Source organism: Ctenocephalides felis, unplaced genomic scaffold (genome assembly GCF_003426905.1).
Source record: "Ctenocephalides felis isolate EL2017-DRISC unplaced genomic scaffold, ASM342690v1 CF-g0.4_SCAFFOLD_03571, whole genome shotgun sequence".
Classification (NCBI taxonomy): domain Eukaryota; kingdom Metazoa; phylum Arthropoda; class Insecta; order Siphonaptera; family Pulicidae; genus Ctenocephalides; species Ctenocephalides felis.
In genome coordinates this window covers 67,151,353-67,173,752 of record NW_020539725.1, presented here as the reverse complement: position 1 = coordinate 67,173,752, position 22,400 = coordinate 67,151,353, and the positions used below count along the sequence as shown (strand labels likewise).

Below are 22,400 nucleotides of genomic sequence, written 5' to 3'. Positions count from 1 at the left end.
ATTTAAAGACACCAGTCAAGAGCAATAAGCTAACAAAATCAATATGACCCAACTGAACTGATCTAAACTAAATTATAAATACAAAAAACATAAGTAATAAAAGACAGTGTTAAGTATATTTTTCCAAAGTGGAGGTATTGAAAAAAAGAGAACCAAAAAACGTATGAAAGTAAAATAAATTCATGTTTTTTATTGATGTTATGCCCGATTACTAGACTTTTTTAATACACATATATGTATATATTAGGGTGGTCCTTAATATGGACATTTTCGAATTTCCTCGCTCCCAAGGGCTCAAATGGTTCCAAATTGATGAAAAGCAATTCTCTGAAAGCTCTTAATATTAACTTTTAGATAGTGCGTAATTCAATCAAAGTTAGCATGAAAAAAATTTCGAAAATTTAAAAAATTTTTTTAGGTATAACTTAGCGACAAATGATTTAAAGGTGACAATTCGGGTCATTTTTATTAAAAATTTGACGCTCTGCAAAACAGGGTTTTAATAATTTTTTTTTGTAGAGTTGAGTAAAACTCATTTATTTGTTCACTAAGTTATATCTAGAAAGGATTTTTAAAATTTTTGATATTTTCATACAAAACTTTGATTAAATTGCGCACTATCTAAAAGACAATATTAAGAGTTAAAACTTTCAGAGAATTGTTTTTTAATAATCTGGAAACAATTGAGCAAGTAAATTCGAAAATGTCCATATTAATGACCAAACTAATATATATATATATATATATATATATATATATATACATGTGTGTGTATTAAAATCTATATAAACTCACCCTGACTCTGGCTTCTGTTAAATTCGTCCACATCGCGATTTCTTCTCGCGTTGACATATCTGGATATCTGTGAAAAAATTACAACCTTTATATACTATATAAAACACATATATTAATGGCATTTTCAAATTATTCGACTAGAAAGGACTCGGGTAAACTTTTTGAGCTTTCTTACGATAAGATAAAAGAGCAAGATGACAAAAGTGAGGATGCAAGTTATGTTGTTTCTAATGACCAGAAATTGTTAACAATATAAAAAGGGGAAAAATTATAATTTAATTATAATAGTCAAATAATCCTCAATGAAAAATAATATAAAATAGTTCCTATATAAGATCAGTGGTAATTTTCGCTTTAGCCTGGTGGGCTGCCCTCCGAAGTGCACTTGGCTTGATTTATTTCATAACATGCGTTTATGATTTCTACATTAAAAGTATTTAATATTATCTATTAGTGATGATGGTAAGATGAGAAAGCAAGGTTACAAAAAATTGACCTATTAATATTTAAACAATTTTGTTTCTTTTATTACCGATTCCTCGTGAAGGTGGCTTCCAGCTCCTGCAGCTGCTGCGACGTGAAGTGCGTCCTCTGCCGCCTCTGCCGTTTGTTTTTCTTATCGTTTTTGCCGCCGTTATTAGCGGATTCGTCCGTCGTCGCATTCATGTCCAACGACGTATCGTTTTCCGTCTTCACGGTCGCGTGGTCGCTTGTTAAAGACCTCAGGGTAACTGAAAATGAAAAAGAAAAAATATGAAAAATTCGAAGAAATTGCTCGGCTGATCTCTCCACACACACATATATATTAATTTTTATATTTATTTTTATTGGGGTCACTTTTCCAATTTCTCAAGGTGTGAGACAACCGTGATCAAAGTCAATTCTACCGCATGTTGACACAACCACGTCATTTACGTCGGCTTCCGTCTGTTTTTCATATTTATTGACAAATTTAGCTGTCAACTCTCTCATCTTGACATTGATCGATCATCCGATCACCACCACATCGGATGATAACTTTGAGCAACTCGCCGACTATTCTGGGAAAAATGACTTTTATTTATTTTTATGTTAACAACGAATTAGATGTTAAGTGGCAGTTTATTCTTATCGATAGTGTTACATTAGTTGTTCGTTATCGATATTAATAGAGCACACTTGGTGTGTGTGTTTTTTCAATAAAGGTGATGGTAATGGATAGTTTTTGATTATGGAGATTCGGTGTTGAAGTGTTTGTTGGATGCCGACTTTTTGGGTAATGGAATGTTGTTTTTGTATCCAGGACTAGCCAGTTGATTTTTGATGTATAAATTCTATCGCATAATGTAGTCATAGCTACTGTCCTGGCGCAGTATACAAAAGTGTGCAGGTGTGTTATTAACTTCCCGTATGGCAAGTAATAGTAATCGCAAAAAAACAGTGCCAAAAATGGTAACTCAGTTTTTAAGAGAACGTAGCATCCGATTTAAATAATTCAAAAAACATTTTTAATCAAATTTTCATGAAGGCAGGTCTAGCGGTTTCGGAGATCTAATAAAAAAAAAGTAAAAAAATGCCATTTGGCGGTCAAAAATGATCATTAGACATATTCACGTCAAATTATCAGATATTTTATAGAGATTTTAACAATAAGTATAAATTTTGTTTACATTCCTATGGGTTCCATACCGATGTTTATCCGTTACACGGCGACGCGGCGCTTACGCGCTTCGATATTTTGTCTCTATGCAGTTAAAGCAGTACGATTGCTTTGAAATAAGTTCAGAATTTCCAAAATATTTCAAAATTAATTTTTCTTCAAAGTTTTTTTTTTAAAAAAGTAAATTTTTGTCAAAAATTTATAGTTTTTCAAAAATCTAATTTTTTCAGAGTAATTTTTTTCAAAAATGTTAATCTTTTTTTAAAAAAAAATAATATTTGGTACGGGAAGTTCCAGCAATTTGCCTTAAGGCACGATGCCATGCGCTCCACAAGTTTAATGTAAAATTGTACTATCTTAACATTTCAGTTTGCGTTACCAATTTTGAATTTTATGTATCTTATTTCATTCAAATTGATCAATCTTTAATAACGAGTATTAATTTTTGTGATTGCTAATTGTTTACATAGTTAACTTGATGAATGTAAAAAAATCACACCTGAGATTAGTTGAAACAAAACCTTGGGGCAAGTTGGAACATGCAAGAATGGTATTTTCTGGTATGTGGTGAAGCTTATACAGATTTAAGTGAAGAAGATTGGATAAAATTTTTGGGCACAAGTAAATTGTGTCATTTAATACGAATTTAAACTAATCCCTTATCTCACCTTCTTTCCTGTCCCTGTTCCTAATTTGCCGCGCAGCATTCGGAGCAGCAAAAGACAATTGTCCGAGGGCGCTGCTGCCGCCTCCGGAACTGACTCCGGAGCCGGTTGAACCGCTTCCGCCATTACCGGAAGCGACGACCGCCATCGCGTTATGAGACACCGAATCCCGGAAATCTCCGGTCTCGGCCCACACTGAAAAGAGGGAAAGGTAATCATTGCTCGGCGTTCGAGAAAATTATTTAATATAAATAAGAATAATGGTAATAAGATATAGATAGTATTAATAAAAATATACATATTTAGATAAAATAACCATACAATAAATATTAACCATTATCTTATTACAAACGCAGTCCAGAGTAAATGCACACATGTCCCACAATTTGTCTTCAACCTGTCCTTTCTGCATCCCGAAGTACCTACTCCATCTACATATGTAAGTAAGTATGTGGTGCTGATGTGTTATTTTTAATTGAGTTATTTATTTTGGACGAGCATCTTGTTTTCTGTACAATAAATCGCTGCTAATTGATGGGGAACCGACATTCTCCACGACATCAAAATTTACAAATCGTTTATAGTCGACCGAGTGACATCTCGAGTTGATATATTACCGGAGGCGACGGTTAGGTAGAAAAATATTTGGTTTTTGGTAAATCACGAATGTGAAAGTATTTGCATGAGGAGATGGAAATTAATATGTTGAAATCAAGCAAACATATTAAGAAGATTTGAATATTTTATTTAGGTGAAAATACTGCAGACGATTTCATATAATAATGTGTGAACATGTATTTGTATCCATGTTTTCGAATAAAAATTAACATCATTGTTGCTTGATGCCAAGTTATATATGATAAGTGTCAAGAAAATACTCTTGTAAGATCCTTAAAATTTATGTAAATAATCTTAATCTCAAAAAATTGATATTGGGTTTTTTTAATTATTCTTTTTTTATTGTTGATAATAAAATAAACAAATTGATAATTCAAACCTACATAAAAATTATATATATTTTTAATTTAAATATAACATTTGTTCAATTTTTTTTGGTAAAATGTTTCAAGACTTTTAGAAGTTTCTAACCGAATTCAATAACAATTATGAACGCTAAAACACTAAAACTTTTTTAAAAACCTAAAAAATCATAAAAAAGATGATATTTTAACAAAACAGTATTTACTTGAATTTGAAGCCTGAAATTTTTTCAAAAGTCTGATTTGCAAATTTTGAAATTTTCTTAAAAAATTAACATGAAGTAGGTATTACATAAAATAATAATGATTATTTTTTTTATCAATAATAAATTTCCAGCAACTTGCCAATAGCACCACGATACTCCTATGTAATAAAATATTCCTTCAGGATGTCTACTCTAAAATAATTATAAAGGAATATGAAATTTATTGCACAAGAAGGTTTTTATAAATGAATTATGAGCTCGTTTTAATCGATAAAACTAATTTCATTAAAAAGCTTTGCATCCAATTAAGATTCAAGACATTAAAATTATTTATTACACTTCAGTCTTAAAAATTATTATAAAGTAGAAATAAGCTCTATGAAAGGTCACAGGATTTAATTTTAGAGATAATAATTAAATTCGTTGCTATATAAATTATTTATAATATAAATATATATATATATATATATATATATATATATATATATCTTGATGGTTTTTCCGTCGTTGAAATAATTAGCAGCACATTTGTCGCAATAAAAAAAGAAAAACATACTCTATTAATTTTAGGTTTTGATGCTTGATCTGTACCATCATTCATCAAATTTAAAATATAGTCTACAATTAACACAACATCATTCATCAAATCTAAAATAACGTCTACAATTAACATAAATATTCGAAGACCAATGAAAAAATAATTATTGAGAAAAATATACATATTGAAAGTAAGAAACAAGCAGGGTTGGAAAATCAGAAAAATTAATAGAATTACCTATTCTTGATAAAATTAATAATCTACTGATAACTATCATGTAAAAAATGAGCAGAATTACGTTTATTAACTTAGGAAGAATTTAGGAAAATGAGGAAAGACTCTGCGAATCTTCTAAACTTTTTTTTTCTCTATAAGATTTGTAAGTAAGATTAAAATTGAACATACTTTTTTAAAATGTGTCTGACCCATATTGGTAAAAAATACATTCTACAGGACCTTGACAACAATGCATAACAAAATACTAAAAAAACAGTATGAATTTGAATGCAGATCTTATGAGTGCAGAAAAATAAAGAGAATAGACAAGAAAAAAGTTAGAGATATGAAAAGTGATGAACAAGAAAGGCACGAGTGTTAAACTAAATTTATAATTTTAATATATTTCAGGAGCTATTACAATTTCCTCTCGTTTATTCGCCGCCACTAAATTCCTCGACATAATCCTATATGCGAATGCTAACTTTCGGATTTTTTTTCTTCTCTCAGTAGAATGTTAATCACCATGTCGCATTCTGTCACTTGTCCTTTGAAATGTTTAATTTATAGCTAACTGCATTTCGTTCGGGCTACTAATAGCTACCAAGAAGCTGGATCAACCAACACATTCACATACACCTACATACATCCACGATGAGAATAACTAGGTGTATATTTCGAATATACTTTTCTTGCTTTAATGGAATTTCCAATATATGAAACGATCCTGGATCTTTTATCAAGTAAGATAGCAGAATTATCCTATCCTATTAATCTTCTCAATAATCATTTCTTTATCTGACTAACTTTTAGTTGCACCAATATAATATAAAGTCGTCTTCCGTCTCCTGGTCGTTAATGGAGGAGAGACCGTTTGCTCTATTTTCTGTTTAACGGATCGTAAATAACCGTTAATTGCTGACGTTAACACGTCAGTTAAAATTAAATGCTAAATAACACATGAGGAGACAGAAGGTAGGCAATTAAACGACGACTAATTATTGTTGATAATTAATTAGTCACACATTAAATAGGGATACGGATTGGTGAAGAATTGAAAAGTACTGGCATAGGTTCACAAGTACTTCCAAAAGTTATTTACGGAAATATGAAATATTTTTAAATTAGAAAAATTAATTAATAAAAACTTTAGGAACCATTGATTTATGTTTTCAGTAGTTCGAAAACTACTGAACCTGCATATCGTTAAATTTATGAATGAGAAGTTTGTAGTTTTGTCGCTGATGTTCGAAGTCTTTCTGAATCGTTTGACATGAAAATTGGAAAAATATTTGTGGGTTGATTTAAATGTTGCATTATCCGTAATGAACAGTTCATCAATATTTCTTCTTTCCTTATGCAACATTCTAAATAAAATTCTAAAATTGACAAACATTTGAACAGATCTAGTAAATATAGTATTTTACAAAAAATATAGTGCATTACTGTGTTTTCTTATTATTAAGTTAAAAACAAATTTTCCTAATATTTAACAAATAGTCTCTAATGTTCTTGAATCTTTTTTCGGTTTGTTTAAATTAAAGTCAGGGAAAAGGTTATCTGAATTTGTTTATTCGGGTTTATTTATTTTTGCGCCATAAAATATTTTTGTGTGTGGCCTGAAATTGTTTTTGATAAGGACGAACACTGTTTTTGATAAGGTGAACATCAGAGGTGCCATATTTCATAAATTATATATACGTATATATATATATATATATATATATATATATGTATTATAATTTCCACTATATATGCATGTTCCCCATTAGATTGTACCCCTTAATATTAAATCATAATTCTTCCAAGGGCGAAAGGGCGGGTCCTTCCTTTCTCAGACCGCATGTCCTTATGTCTACGAACATATGTTAGTTGAAAATTTATTACCTTATCTAATATATAACTTAGTCGTATGATATATATATATATATATATATATAAGGATAAGAAGAAGAAACTGCATTAGAGTTGACAAATTTCATATGCTGCTGCTGGACCATTTCTTATTTAAGAAATGTGATTTAGATGATTTTTTTCCCAAGAAGCACAATGTATATATGTATATATATATATATATATATATATATATATATAAACTTTCAAAAAAATATTACAAGACTTTGGTGTATAACATCTACCAGAAAAATAATATGCATTATGCGAGATAAAAACAATGATAAATAAAATAAATTATTGTTATCCTTTTTACTTAAGGCTTGTTACAAGTTCTAGCAACTAATTAAAATTGAAAATAAAAAATAATTATTAAAAAATATTTAACTTGTAGGGTTACATAATAATGAAAAACCAATATAAAAAAGAAATTCAATATCTTGATTGAACAAAACAGATTATCTTTTCAATTGTTGACTTTAATAAAATGTAAATTTAAAATAATAATTATCAAAAAAATCGTGGTTTTGGCTTGATAATGATTCTTGTTTATTTCTGATTTTTCTAAAATTTGTTTTCTTGTTTATTTCTGAATTTTCCAGATTTTTAAATTTGTGTTCGTGTCCATTTTGATATACTGTAATTATTTTCTAACTTTCGATATTTGTACAACTTAATTTCTGTAATATTAAACATAAGAATGCCTTACTATTTTTAAAATTTACAAACTTTATTTTCTGAATTCTCGATCTTCAGTCTATAGGTATTTTGATAAAGGCATCTAAGAACAAAATGTGCCAGAAATATTTTGGAGTAAAACACGTGATTTTAGACTATGCGTTAAAATATTTCAAGTAAAATATTTAATAAATGTTATTAGATATTAAATAATTAAGCACGATAAATATTAAATTTTTATGCAAAAATTAATAAAAAAAATCATTCTTTCTATTCAATTTTTTTTATCTAAAATATTGTTTTTCTAGAAATACGACTCTTAACCCGTCGGGCATTCCGAAAGGAATCGAAACGTGAGTCAAATTACGTGACTTCTTCAGGTTTCCACAAACAAAAAGAAAGCACCAAAAAAAGAAATATATTTGGCTGCAAATAAATAAAAGTTGATTTTGCGTCAAGTGTGCACGCGTTGTGGGAAATGAAGAAGTTATATGTATTTATGGGAAAAAGGACATCTTCATGGTCTTGGTCGTTTTTTTTCAGACGGAGAATTTATATAGTTAAGATAAAAAATAGAGACTTATTAATGGAAAATATAATAATAGAGATAGGCTTTAAAAGTTACATTATATGCATTTTAGTAAAAGATATAAAAACTTCCTAGTGTTTTTTCAAAGAAGAAATGGTGAAAAGTGTGTATAATTTTTTATATTATTTTCCAAAAGGTTGAAAAATCCAATATAATTAGATTTGCATATTTTTTTCAAAGAATTGTCAAAATTATAAATATTTAAATAAATTAGATAAATTTAAACATTCGCTTCTCAATCCGTGTATCCTTTATCAGGAAAACAGGTGTAAACAAAATTTCAACCAAAAAAACTGACTTCTTCCCAATATGTCACAAATTTTTGATCTTGTGACGTTTTTAATTTCCGAAGATGAAAAATTTCACGGTCGATTTGAAAGGGATTTAAGTTTGTGGGACAAAACCAACAAGCTGAGGATTACGACAGATTAGAAGAAGGAAGACACATGATGAGTTGTGTTATTTTTTGCGGTGACAACGATACCGAGATGTTTTTGAAAAAGATTGAAAATGATATATGTTTACGTGAAACTAGATAATCTTACTAAGTTTGAAATTCTTGATGTTTTAAGTCATTCTGAATCGCTCCAGAGGAGTAACTCTCAGTTGTTGGAAACTAGTTAGTCACAGTAATTTTAAGAAAGTGAATTGAAGAAAGGTTTATGTTCATAAAAATTGTTTGAAATTTGTTAGCCTAAATATATATTCATCTATTTCCATTAACCATTTGGTTTTAGTTTCCTAACCTCAAAATCTCATAATATAACAGATTGTTGTGAAAATAAAGTCATCAATAATAATTTTTCGACAAATGTTTGACCATTTGCTGATCTGTCAATAAGAATCCCGAAAACTATTAACTTTAACCCTTTTCCTCATTTTGACCGCCGAGATTATTTTGGGAATTCTATTGACCCTGAAGCATTGGTGGCCAACATAGAAGATATAGACAAAAAAAATATTTTTAATTGTTAATTAATTTTAAAAAAATTCTTCGCATTTTTTTAAATAATTCGAAATAATTTGTTTAAACAAATTGTATTTGTTTTATATTTTGAATTATATTTTTTTTATGTATGTATGTGTTTATTCAAATTATAAATGAACTTATAATATTCATTTTAATATTGGTTACCTTGATTTTGAGGAAAAATATCAAAAATTACGTTTTTTTGCAATTTTTGTCTCAAAAACAAGTAAATATGGTATTTTAAACGTTACTATTTTAAAGTAGAGGGCAAAAAGATGTATCCAGCCATTGCTTTAAATCGGGTGACATTGGTATAACCAAATAAACCACATTGTAAAATTGTTAACAAAATTGTTTTCTCACTGTTAATTTTTTGTTTGTTTTTGAATACTGTTGTTTGTTTTACGAGACCTGAATATATTTTTAAAGTATACGTTATTTAATTGTCTTATAAGATGTTTTATTAATTTTAAGTTAGATTTAACAGTTTTTTTATACAATCCCTGAAACAGCTTATATGTGGTAGGGGTAAAAACGACCACCTACCCTCTAGACTGGCAAGATGTAAATAAGTAAAATTGAAAATAAAAAGGTTATAAAAATCAATTTTACAAGAGAAATTAAATAAATAGTTATTCCAACCCTGCTGATAAATATTTCTAGCAGAATACCAGATCAAGGTTATATACACGTGAAAAATGTACCCATCAAGTTTATGTTTTGCATTGGTTGAATGATGTGGATATTGTTTCGTAAAATCTCTTAAAAATTAAAAATATAACCTTTGAACTGTTTGTCCCTTAGTCGTCGCAATTTACCCCGTCTATGGGGTAAAAAGAACCAGTTGACAAGTTTGTCAAAAACAGCAAAAAACAAATTTTTACAATAATAAATTGGATGGGAGTTTTACTGAACATAGTCAAATAGTTGTTTGTTGGATATATATTATTTGTTGTGATACAATTGCTCAAAGTTAAATTAAACCTTTATGCCCCGCCCTACCCTATACTTCTTAAATTATATTTAAGTCTGGTAAACTAAACAACAGTGCTCAAACAAAAAAACTAACAACTTAAAAAATACAATGACAAAGTAGCCGTTTATTTTATCTCCTGATGTCAATGTCGCCCAATTTTTAACAATGGCTGGTCAAAACTTTTTTGCCCTCCACTTTAAAATAATATCGTTAAATAATACCGTAGTTCACATATTTTAAAAATATTAGTGATGAACCTAAAAACTACCGCTCTATCCTATTATATGAAAAAGTACCATATAAATTTAGTACCAATTTAGTATCTTATCTTTATTTTGCCATCCCTGCTTCACCTTAACCCTAAATTCCTGTACCATCACTATTTTTCTAATTACCGCCCAGGGCATTGTTACCCCGTTGACTGATTCTTCTATCATCCACACTCCCTTCGTGTCTAATACGGAATAGATAATATTTTGGTTTTCCGTTATAATGGATTTAACCAAAAGAAATATTCAGGGGATGAAGTTGGCAAATAGTTGCTACTGGTGGTGATGGTGGTGCGGTTCACCAGTGTCGAGGGTGGCCATATGGTGCCGGTTATAATATAATCGACACAGGCACAGATTTAGTCATTTCGGGGATGGGAATTGGGGTAAGGAGAAGTTAACGTTTTTGCCAAAAAATTCGATTTGATAGTTTTATGTTTTGTCGACGTTCCCAGTCATTCTGAATCGAATGAGACCAAATTTGAAAAAGTATGAAAAAAGTATGATTTTTGAATTTGAAATTTAAAAATCATTCGATGTAACTCGATAAGGACTAGCGTTAACCAATTTTAAATATACTTTGCACCAACCAAAATTTCTTCTATTACAATCTTTGAATTTTTAACACTTCACTACATATAATAGTAATAAATATGTGATGTTATCATCGAAACACGCCATATGATTTCGATGGCCAATAAATGTAATGTCATAAAATAAACAAAGTCGTAAAAATCATATCGTGGGCGACCAACAATAATTTCGCTCATCTGTTTCCAGGTCGTAAATAATTCCTATTATTTTCGAAATAAATAGATCATGTAGAAGATATATATATATATATATATATATATATATATAAAATACAACCCTTGCAAATATTTTGGCACCCTTCTTTATTGGCGTTTTTGTGTAATCGATGTTTTGCTACTGCGAAATATGTTCTGAGGCCAAAACAAACAAATGTATATACGTATACATATATATGTATATATATATATATATATATATATATATATATACTATATATACTACACTACATATTAAATAGTTTATATCGAAATATCATCTGAAGTACCATTTAAATAGTAAAAAAATCCATAAAACATCATTCTTTATACCTTTCGGTTTGTTTTTCCAAAAAGTCACGATTTTTTCGTGTCAATCCTCTCGAAAACATTTAAAACGTGATAAAAATGAAAGTTTTAAAAATAGAAAAATATATCGAGGAGAAATTACCTACAGTTGTCGTAGTCGTTTGTCTTAAAGGTAATAAAAAAAAGTGTAGATGAGTTTTCGTCGTGTCTAATTGTTGATTTTAGACTTTTTATTATTTTTATACGGTTTTTAAAATGGCTATAAAATTATAAGGAATGTTTATAGGACTCTTTATAAATGGGATAGTTTTAAAAACTGAATCTGAAGAGGTGGGTTAAAAAATCTTATGTGTCTTATGTGAAGAGCATAAAGTTGGTTGAATATCTTTGTTATAAGTTTAAAAATCTTTTCATTCAAAATGCATTGGGAATTTGGGGAAAAAAACTTCATTAATGGTTTTTTGATTGTTTTAAATTGTCTAAAGATAAATTACTTAAACTTTCCAGTTATATATAACTATATATATATACATGTGTAATATATATTATATATTTAACATCTGTGAACCATGTCTCCATGTCTCCAAATAAATACATTCTCCAATTTTTTCCGTCGGTGTCTGCTCGTAACTTAAGCAGATGGGATTAACTCATCACCATAACTACTGAACTAATTCTAAACTTAATCCAAGTGCATAGACCAAAAACGTTTCTGTATCCTCTTCTACGACATCATCAGGACAAATAGACGAGTCGATTTTTTTTTGTAGTAAACATATCGAACGTAAATGGCAATGAAATTTGTAGTTACATTAAAGAAGCAAAAACAAATTGATTTTGCATTTGGTTTTTTCAAAATAATTAGTAGAATCATTATTAGAAAAAAAATTGTTTAGTTTTCGGATAAGAAAAGTATGTAATAATCTAAATATTGAGTTGGCAACAAAGATGGTGTATTCCAATTTTTTGGAACAAGTTTCTATTCTATATTTTTGTACATTATTCACTCATTAATTTTATAATACAATTTTATTTTGTTTGACATATATCTTGTGGATGGTACGTACATAGTTAAGAAACGTTGATATATAAGTATATACATATAATATAACAAAAGGTTATCATTTACGCATTCATTTAAATACTAAAAAAATAACTAATTAAGGTTCAAAATAATTTTTAATAAATCTTACAGACTTTTTGAATCGTGATTCGTGTAATTGTTAATGTAAATGACTTTTTATAATAATAAGCAAACTAGGCGTTCGCCTTGAGGCAAGTTGCAAGAACTTTCTGTGTGAAAATAATCGGCTTAATCAAAAAAAGTGAGATATTTAGCTGTTTAGATTAAATTGCCAACTGTTTATCTTTAAAAATAAAAACTCTGCTTGAAGATTAATCAATTCGATTCTCAAATTTAATTCAAATGTGTATTCAAATTATAAAATCTGAAATTATAATACAGGTAACCCCCGTAGTTACGTTCCAGAAAACTAGCGTATTTTGCGAGTTCGTGTTATAAGGAACAAAGAACTAGTACAAAAAGAGGGGCAAATAAACTATTCTAACAATAATTTAAAAAAACATGCTACTTATCATGATTTTATAATAAATATTGTTACATTTACTCATTGTTTTTAAGAAGTAATATACATAACTTGAATTATATGATTTTTTTCGTCATAATCAACAAGTAAGTAGTATCCAATGATCCTTTTTTTTGGAAGATACTCTCATCCTCTGAGCAGTTTTCTATAATACCTCCAGATCCGTACAATATTTTTTACAAAAAAAAAAAATATTTGCGATTACTTGCTTTTAGCAAAATGATATTTATATATTTAACACGTATAAAGTAATCTTTATTAAATTTTTATGCTCATTTTATTTAAAGAATTGCTTAAGAATTATTTAATATATTGTTCAGATAATCCTAGATTTTTTTTCGATAGAACGTACGCGCTCGAATAATAAATATAAAATTACTTATCTTTTGCACTAGTTTTATCACATTTGTTGAGCTATTGTACGGCGATTTAACTAATTTTACATTAAATTAAGTTTGCTTTTCATAGGTTTTACTATATTTCTTATTTTATTAAAACTTTCCTCAATTCTTAAACCGTGTTATGCGAACCTGAAAGTACCGTGTTATGAGGGGGCTGGTCTCAATTCTTAAACCGTGTTATGCGGGGGTTACCTGTAATTATAGTGTGCAAATACGTGCGTGGACATTATTCCAAACTTTAATAATTTTTATAATTTGACCACTTTTAAAATGCTTCTATTATTTTAGAATGTTATCTAAATAAATACATTTCAATCGAGATAGATTTAATGGATTATCAAATGGCAAAACGCCACTTACACCTAGTCCAAATGTGGTCTCCAACTTCTCTTTAAAAAAGTTGATAAAGATAATAATAATAATTCAAAGTATGTTGATTTATTATTAGAAACATCAAACAGTATGTTTTTCATCCATTGCCTCTGAACCCTCTAATCGCAACTGAGATATGCGACTATAGATCTATCCAATTTTATCCGCCTCGTATATATACATATATACATATATATATATATATATATATATATATGTATATATATATATATATATATATATATATACATGTATATTCTGCTGCTCTATATAGTATCTCCTCCGTCCTCTGTAGTAGAGGAAAGAGAGATATTATAAGCGAAAGGAAGGAGCGGCTTAAGTCCCCGGATTACGGGTAATCCCGGGTACGTGCCTGCTGCGATACCGAACGAAGAAAAGGGGCACCCGAAAGGCACGAAGGGGGCCGAAGGGAGCACGCGAAGAGATGTGCTGCACGTCAAATGTTACTCATTCAATTTGGCATTGATATATATAATGTGTGATGTGCGATGTGAGATGTGTGCTCTCTAGTCTCTACTGCCATCCAGATCCACCCAACTCTGATGGGATACAAAAGCAAACACAAACACGTGAATACACACACACGTATATTAAAACTAGATGTAAGTGGCATTTTGCCTTAATGAAAGTTGCATGAATTTTCCGATACGTATACATAATCAACTTAGTCTATAAGAATTGAGGTTCAGGTATTTAGGTAAAATGTTCAACTGTTTATTTCATATATAAAATTTTCGCTTCACTAGAAATTAATCACCGCGATTTTCAAGTGCTGTATTTCAAACAAAACTCTTATATCTGTTATTGTATGAATTAAATTAATTTGTTTAAATTTTTTTATTTCATCCATTTCGGGTTCTCAAAATGCATTTTATTTAAGGGTGGACGTCAACCGTTACTCCAATTAGAATCGCTCAAACGCATTTGATGCGTAACTCAAAAATTTTGTGATTTTTTATAATTCAACCCCTTATCGTAGGCCTATAATATTTTAGTATATTTTTCAGACCACGAAATCTAAATTGTGAAACAATTTTTACAGCATTTAGTTACAAAGAAACGGTCTGTCTGACAAAAAACTAATGAACGCGATTCCCAACCAATATCTTTGAAACAGTTTTTGAATTTTTAGAATAGATTCAGGATTTTTGGCTAAACTATGAGCACAACATTTTCACTTTTCTGCTAATTAGGAAAAAACTGCTCGGCGGATCATCTTGCGTAACTGAAAAACACTAGTCCTTGTCGAATAACATCGAAGGACTTTTAAATTTTTCAAATCTGCCCAGCCGTTTTTAAGACAACATCGACTAAAGAATAATAAAAAATCACACTTACACACATACATAAGCACATATACAATCGTACATACTTTTGCCCAAACTTGGTCTCATTCGATTCAGAATGACTCGAAACGTCGAGAAAACATGAAATTAGCAAATATAACTAGGTGTAAGTGACATTATTTACTAGCAAATATTATGTAACAATTTTACTTATGTTAGTTCTAATTGGTATAGTCATTTTTCTCTCAATGAAGGCTAGGATGCTAGGAGAAACGTATGGATTTCAAATGAATTTCTAAAACAAAATTTTTCATACATGTAACGCCCGGTTTTTAAACTTGTTTTAAAAAAAAGTTAATTTGTAAATTTTCAGAGCAGTTTGCATTAAAAAAAAATATAAAGAAACATAAAACTCTAAAATATTAAAAGAAATCGTATTGTTATTTTACTATAATCGTAACTAACAGAGAAATAAACTAAACTATTTGGAAATAACAATATTTTTAGAACTTGCAAAATTCGATTTGGGCATTTCAAAAGAATTGAGTAATGAACACACAAAAGCCCTTTTTATTGTACATGCAACATGCAAGTATTTAAAATATAAATGTTAATATATAAATGTTTGTGTAAAAAAACTTGGAACACCCAAATTTAGGGTCTTCAGCTGAAATCTTAAGAAATATCAGAAAATCTGAAACAAAATTCAGTAAAAACATTCAATGACCAAAAGCGTATGATATACAATTCGATTACTAAAATGATTATAAATAAATAGGAAGGTAAAAATTTAAAGCATTAAATTAAGTTTCGCAATATATTAATAAAATTATTCTTATAATAACTTATAGTATACCAATATACCTAATAACAACAATTACACAATCCGACCCCAAAATCCATCTATAAAAAACCTCATCATTTTTTTCTGACAACAATCGGGGCCTAATTACACCTCATTGTGTCCTCCGAGGGCAACCACCATCATATGTTACGACTCACTTTCGAACAAGAGATCTACCACCAACATATACATTTATATTTGGAAATTTGCTTGATATTTACCAATGTGTCGCTTTTCATTCAAATTGTTCGCCGGAGCGTTTTAATTCGTGGAATTCGGCAAGTGCTTCTGACAACGTAAAATAATTTTGGCGACAAGTGTTGCAGTTCTCATATCATATCATCAGTTAGAAGTTGTTTAAAAAATATATATTTAAGGGTGCATGGAAGAGTAATGTGGCGGAAGATAGGACATGGTAATGGTAATAGACACATCAGTTGTAATTTTACAGTATGGATCGGAGACATGGACTATGAAAATAGAACTCAGTTTGTGAAAAAACTGATACAGATCAGTGCTACTGATCAGAAACTTGGTCTCTTTATCCTGAAAGTTACATGATGTGGTTTTGGTGAAGGATGTAGAAGATGAAATTGACCAACAGGGTAACAAATGAAAAAATTCTGCTAAGAGTTAAGGAAGAAAGAACTCTACTGTCTGATGAAAACTGGATCTGGGTCATATTGATAGAAAAGTGCCTCTTGAATGACAATACTCAAAATAAACAGACTGAGGACAAAAATAGAAAATATAAAAATTTAAAAGTAAAGGAAGATTTTTTTTATTTGAAGTAAAACTTCTTTAGGCCTAGGGTGTAAATCTGTACAAATGCAACGGAAGTGAGTTATAGCAGATAATAATCGAGTGCCAATGATTCGTCATTCGCTCTCGATGATTTCATTTTACATTTCTATACAGGTCGATTGTGATTAGTCGTCGCGTATGTGAATAGAGATCTGTCGTTGTATGCGTACCGGCATTAACGTTGTATGCGTACCGCATCAACAAGGAAATCGACATAGATAAATAAACATTTTAAAGTTAAATCTTGTAGTGCAAATCTTGATTTAATGAAAAATGCCTGAATCAGAAGAATATTTTACCCTGTCCCCACAAATAATAAAACAAATTAAACATTTGTGCCGTGTACTAATCGTAGGTTTAATGATTAGAAATTATTTCTATATTATTCGTAGTTTCTATAAATCTTTGAAATTATTAAAATGGAAAATATTTTTTTAGGCAAGACAGATATTATAGCTTTTCAAAGAATGAGATTATATCGCCAGCGAAAAAGTAAAAAAAATACAAGCAGTCAATGAATGTATATTAATTTTAATTACATGAAGTTCTTCAAACACAATTATTAGATGATGAGTGAAGTTGCGAAAACAATATTTGTGTGAGCGTTGTTTAACATAATCCGTGTGAACGAATATTACAGAATTTATTAATCAGCAATTACTTCATTTCTCTAATGAAGGTTCATTTCTAAATTCTAATTACAATGACAAACCGATCATGTCATATTTGAAGTATGACTTTGATTACATTATTGTTTTTAAATATTATACATATTTTTAATGCTATTATAAACATATATAAATATAATTTATTATTATATAAATGTCTTTTATTTATTTAAATTTATATTATTATTTATCAATATTACTTGATGTTAATAAATTAGCAGTTGTAATAATTATTGAAATTAAAAAAAAAAAAAAATAAAAAAAAAATATATATAAATGTGTATAATGGTTGACACTAATAAATGTGTGCATCATATTACTAATAAACATAAATCAAAATTGTTATATGATGTATTTATTTTTACTTGATTGCCAAGTTGTACAGTAGCAAATAAGTTTTACTTCAATCGCGTGTGAATCTTACGCGCACTCTGTTTTTCTATAACCAATATTTTGATAACTTGCCAATAGGCAAACTAAACATTTACTTACTTGAAGACAATATTCTTACTCTTTATTACTCAAATCATCAATCTTAATTCCTTTTGTATGGAAAACGTGATATACCGAAACGTTTCGACAAAACCTTACACCCCATTATCAGTTACGGGTAATTGACTTAGGCAAATTTTTGGGGTCACCCTCGTACATATACATACATACACACACATATATATGTATATATATGTCTATTTATGTATGTATGTATCTTTTTCCTTGATCTTTTTTTTAAGCGTCACGCTTAATTTCTCACCCCTGAGTTAAAAACTAACAAAGTGTATTATTATTACACATAGAGGGATGATAGGGGAGATTCGCGTGCGCAATTTGTAATCCGATACAGATGAACGGATTACAAACGCAATCAAATTGTCAGATGATTTTGTTGTAGATTATTTAGATGATATTAGGAGCTATTAGATGATTAGATCTGATAATTAAAATTATCTGGAAATTTTTCATTCTGGCAAAAAATATTGAAGTACTTCTAAGGTTTGTGCTCCAACTTAGCCAAAGTGAACCAATTTTAAGAGGACTCTACTGACAAACAAACATACATTCAAGATATTTCAAAAAAATGTCTTTGAGAATATCAGTATCATCATTCAAAGTTGACCATAATTTCTATTATTGGAAATCATCTTAATATCTTTAGCATCTGAGTCAGTACTAAAAGAACTATCATCATTTTTTTTCGTAATTAGTTTGTACATCAATATCCTTTACCAATTGTCCTTTATAATTTGATTCACCTAACTTTTAATCGATACAAAAAGGAGCCCCCTCGTGCGCATCAGTTGCACAAAAGGGTCCTCCCAGGTCCTCCCCTTCTGCCCCAAGATAAGATATAAATGATAAATTTATATCGTGTTTGGTCCCATAAGGGCTCGTAATTACGCAATGATACGTCCCTTTGGACGAAGGTGAATGAGACACATTTGGGTGACGGAGGACAGAGACGAACTATGAAGGAAAACTATTAGGGAAAACAACAATACAAAAAATTAATTATAGTAGTAAGATGACAGTCCCGGGACAGACCCGGATTTGCACCTTGTGTCCCGGGTTTTTCTAAAAGCAATATTTGTTATAGGTAAATTATCAAAATTATGAAAACATACAAACAAGTGCTATTGTTTTCAATTAATTATGAAGAAAGTGGAATAGAATTCTATACAAGGCTCAAAAGCAAAAAGTATAAAATCTAAAAATATAAGATATAATGTAATATCGTAGATAAAGAAGCATTACATATATTCTAAAAATAAAGTTCTTATTAAAAGGTTGCCATAATAATTAAAAAAAAGATTCATATTGAAAAATTATTTTTAAGGCATTTGGTACTTAAAAGACCCTCTACCCCTCTCCCCGCTGTCCCAGGATTTCATAACTAAAAATTGCTGTCCCGGTTTTGAATTAAAAAAATATGGTCACCTTAATAGTACATTATATGCACTAAAAGCTCGGACCATTCTCATTAAATTAATGCATTTTATACTTTATAATGCACTTTTTGTAGGGCACTACTATTTTAGGATGTTCGTTCAAATCATGACTACAGAGAAAATACATCTTAAATGCAAGAGAATATGAAAGATCGAACTCAAAGTCGTTTTATTCCAAATATTTATATTGGCATGTATATGGCTGTCCTAGTTTCGCCCTATCTAGCAGAAAGAGGGTGCTTTCATATAACATTAGTGAGTTATTTGACAAAAACCAAAAAAATGTCCCTTTGAAAAGTTAAAAAAATTTAAAAAAATCTTAAAGAAATAAACTATTTAATAAATAAAAATGTGAGCATATAATACGAATAAAATATTTTAGATCTATGTGAATGAAGTTTAGGATCTGGTTATGGAATTTTCTTCTAGATTCCTCTCTGTCCATATATTTAAGAAGAGATATGTCGATACAAGATTGATTACACAGTATTGCCATGTATCTCTCTAATTCTAACAAGGTCGATACAAAAGATTTATAAGGAAAGATATCGCAATTTGGTACTGATGGTCCACTGATGGAGAAAATTAGGACGAAAGTGGAGGATGATGATAATTTTTCCTTTATTGTGATACATACAACTATTTAAAAAAAAAGTAGAATTTCATTACATATTTATGATATAAGTTAGACTTCACGTCTTTAACCCATCTATTCAATATACATTTTGAACACTCATTAGAAAGAATATGAAATTTGAAGTAAATTTGAAGGTTTAAATATACACTAAAATTATAATACTGTATCTTAAAATATTTTAATTTCTGGAAAATCTCAGCTGCTTTTGGGCAATAATAATGTAGACATTACATTTTTCTTATATATTACATTCTAATATTATCTAGACTCATCATTTCAGCTAAATTCGAATTTCAAGTGAATTGACATTTCTAGCAGATGACAGTAGAAATGTTTTCAATGTCAAACAATGATAAATGTTTTTTTGTAATTTTTGCCATTTACTTCTACAGTATTTCTATAGTTTTATGTGTTGTTCATTAAATCTTAAAAATTTCCATTGACAGATACTAAAAAGAATGATCAAAATCCGAATAACCGTTTAGGAGAAGTATCGAATGATGCACCCACAGAAGAATTTTAAATATAAGATATATATATATATATATATATATATATATATATATTATTATTTAACGAGTATCACCACGTTTTAGTTTCTCCAGTGGTTCATGGTGCAGCACTGAAGATGGCGCGTGAGGTGGCGGAGGAGCATGGTCTCCTGCTCCACCGACGCCCTGCAGGGCGGCCAAAGAACTACCGTTCATTATATCGTGCAGATTGTGCAGACCTGAAATTGAAAAAATAATGAATTTAGATAAACTCATAATAGACATGGGTAAAGTGACTTGGAAATTTATCATTTGAAATTATATAAAGTTCAAATTAATTTTAAGAACTGATATTGAAAGTAAATAAAGTTTTTTTTATAGTCGATTGGCGTTAATGAAATAAAACATGAAGATAAAGCTAATTGTTAATTTTTTATGCATGTTTTTTTAAGTTTAAGAATTGATCAATTATTAATTATTACAATTGTGTTACTGCGATTTCTTAATTGACTTCAGAAATTTTTGACCTATTCTCGGACAAGTTTGATCTGTGGTCTAATTGGAAAATAAGATAATAATATTTAGGATTTTTAGATAAGCTTAGTCTGTTAGCACAAACGATGTTAATTGAATACATTTAATTTTTTATGAAATTTTATTTTAAACAGATTGTAAAATCGTACCATATTATCTTGTCTTAATCAGCAGATAGTAAGTATCTTAGCATAAGAGAAAAATCTGATCAGACGGTGGATATATGAGACAAATTCTTATCCCAGATTGGATCTTTTAATTCTTTTGTTGACAAAAATAACAATTATTTTTAAAGTATGTATTTTCTGAATTTATATAAAATTATTTATAAAATATGGGACAAAGGATGGGGCAAAAATATCTCACCAAAACCTGAAAAAAAGTTATAAAGTTGCAAAAAAAAATCATTGTCATTATCATTTAACGACATTTGCTACTAAGGGAGAATTGTCCAGAATCCTTAAAAATCGATCACGTGATTAATGAACGAAAAAAACAGAACATGTGGTTAAATTATGTATCTACCTAATATTTCACGAATTTAATCATTATGAAAAATTAAAAATTGTACACCTAATGATAGTACTAAGTTGTCTACATTAAATCAAATCAAATCTCTATTAAAGTTCACAAATCTCTATCAAAATCAAATATCTATTAGATGTTTTTGTTGAATAAATGTTGTAAAACACAAAAACATAAGATTATTTTTATCACAAATCACAAATTATTGTGTTGCCCGAAAATTAGCCACTATGAACACTAAAACAAATATAAATCTGATGATAACAGGAATTTGTTTTCCGGAACGTCTAACAAAATAAGACAAGAAATTTTTGTTTAATAATTTCTGGACCCATGATACTATTAAATGCACTGCTAATATTTTAAAAAACTTTAGACCTAAATTAGTTTACTAAAACGTCTAGAAAAAACATAAAAGCAAAATAAAAATCAACCTGTTGATAATATTACGTATCTAGCTAATATTGCACAATTAATCACTACAAAAATTTAAAAAAATATAGATCTAAAAATGGCACAAATTTGTCTACCAAAAATAAAAACAAGAAACATTTTTTTATCATTTATCGACAAAAAAATTAAAAATCTCAAAAGCAAGATTTTTTCCCCGAAACTAGACGTTTGAAACAAAGTTCAAAACAAACACAATTTCACAAAATTAATCACTACAAAAATTGTAGATCTAAAGATTGCACAAATTTGTTCTACCGAAACGTCTAAAAAAATCAAAGATATTTTATTTACTAATCACTA

At 29.0% G+C, this 22,400-nt stretch overlaps 1 protein-coding gene across 1 annotated transcript in view; it reads right to left on the bottom strand.

The window, feature by feature from the left end:
* LOC113386583 (pituitary homeobox homolog Ptx1-like) overlaps positions 1–22,400 on the bottom strand; it is a 47,228-nt gene that overhangs the window by 15,755 nt on the left and 9,073 nt on the right. The window contains exons 2-5 of the mRNA XM_026624356.1: positions 20,684–20,827; positions 3,103–3,294; positions 1,328–1,526; positions 796–862 (exon numbers count right to left, since the gene is read on the bottom strand). Coding sequence (XP_026480141.1) covers positions 796–862; positions 1,328–1,526; positions 3,103–3,294; positions 20,684–20,827 — 602 coding nt within the window. The remainder of the gene's footprint in view (positions 1–795; positions 863–1,327; positions 1,527–3,102; positions 3,295–20,683; positions 20,828–22,400) is intronic.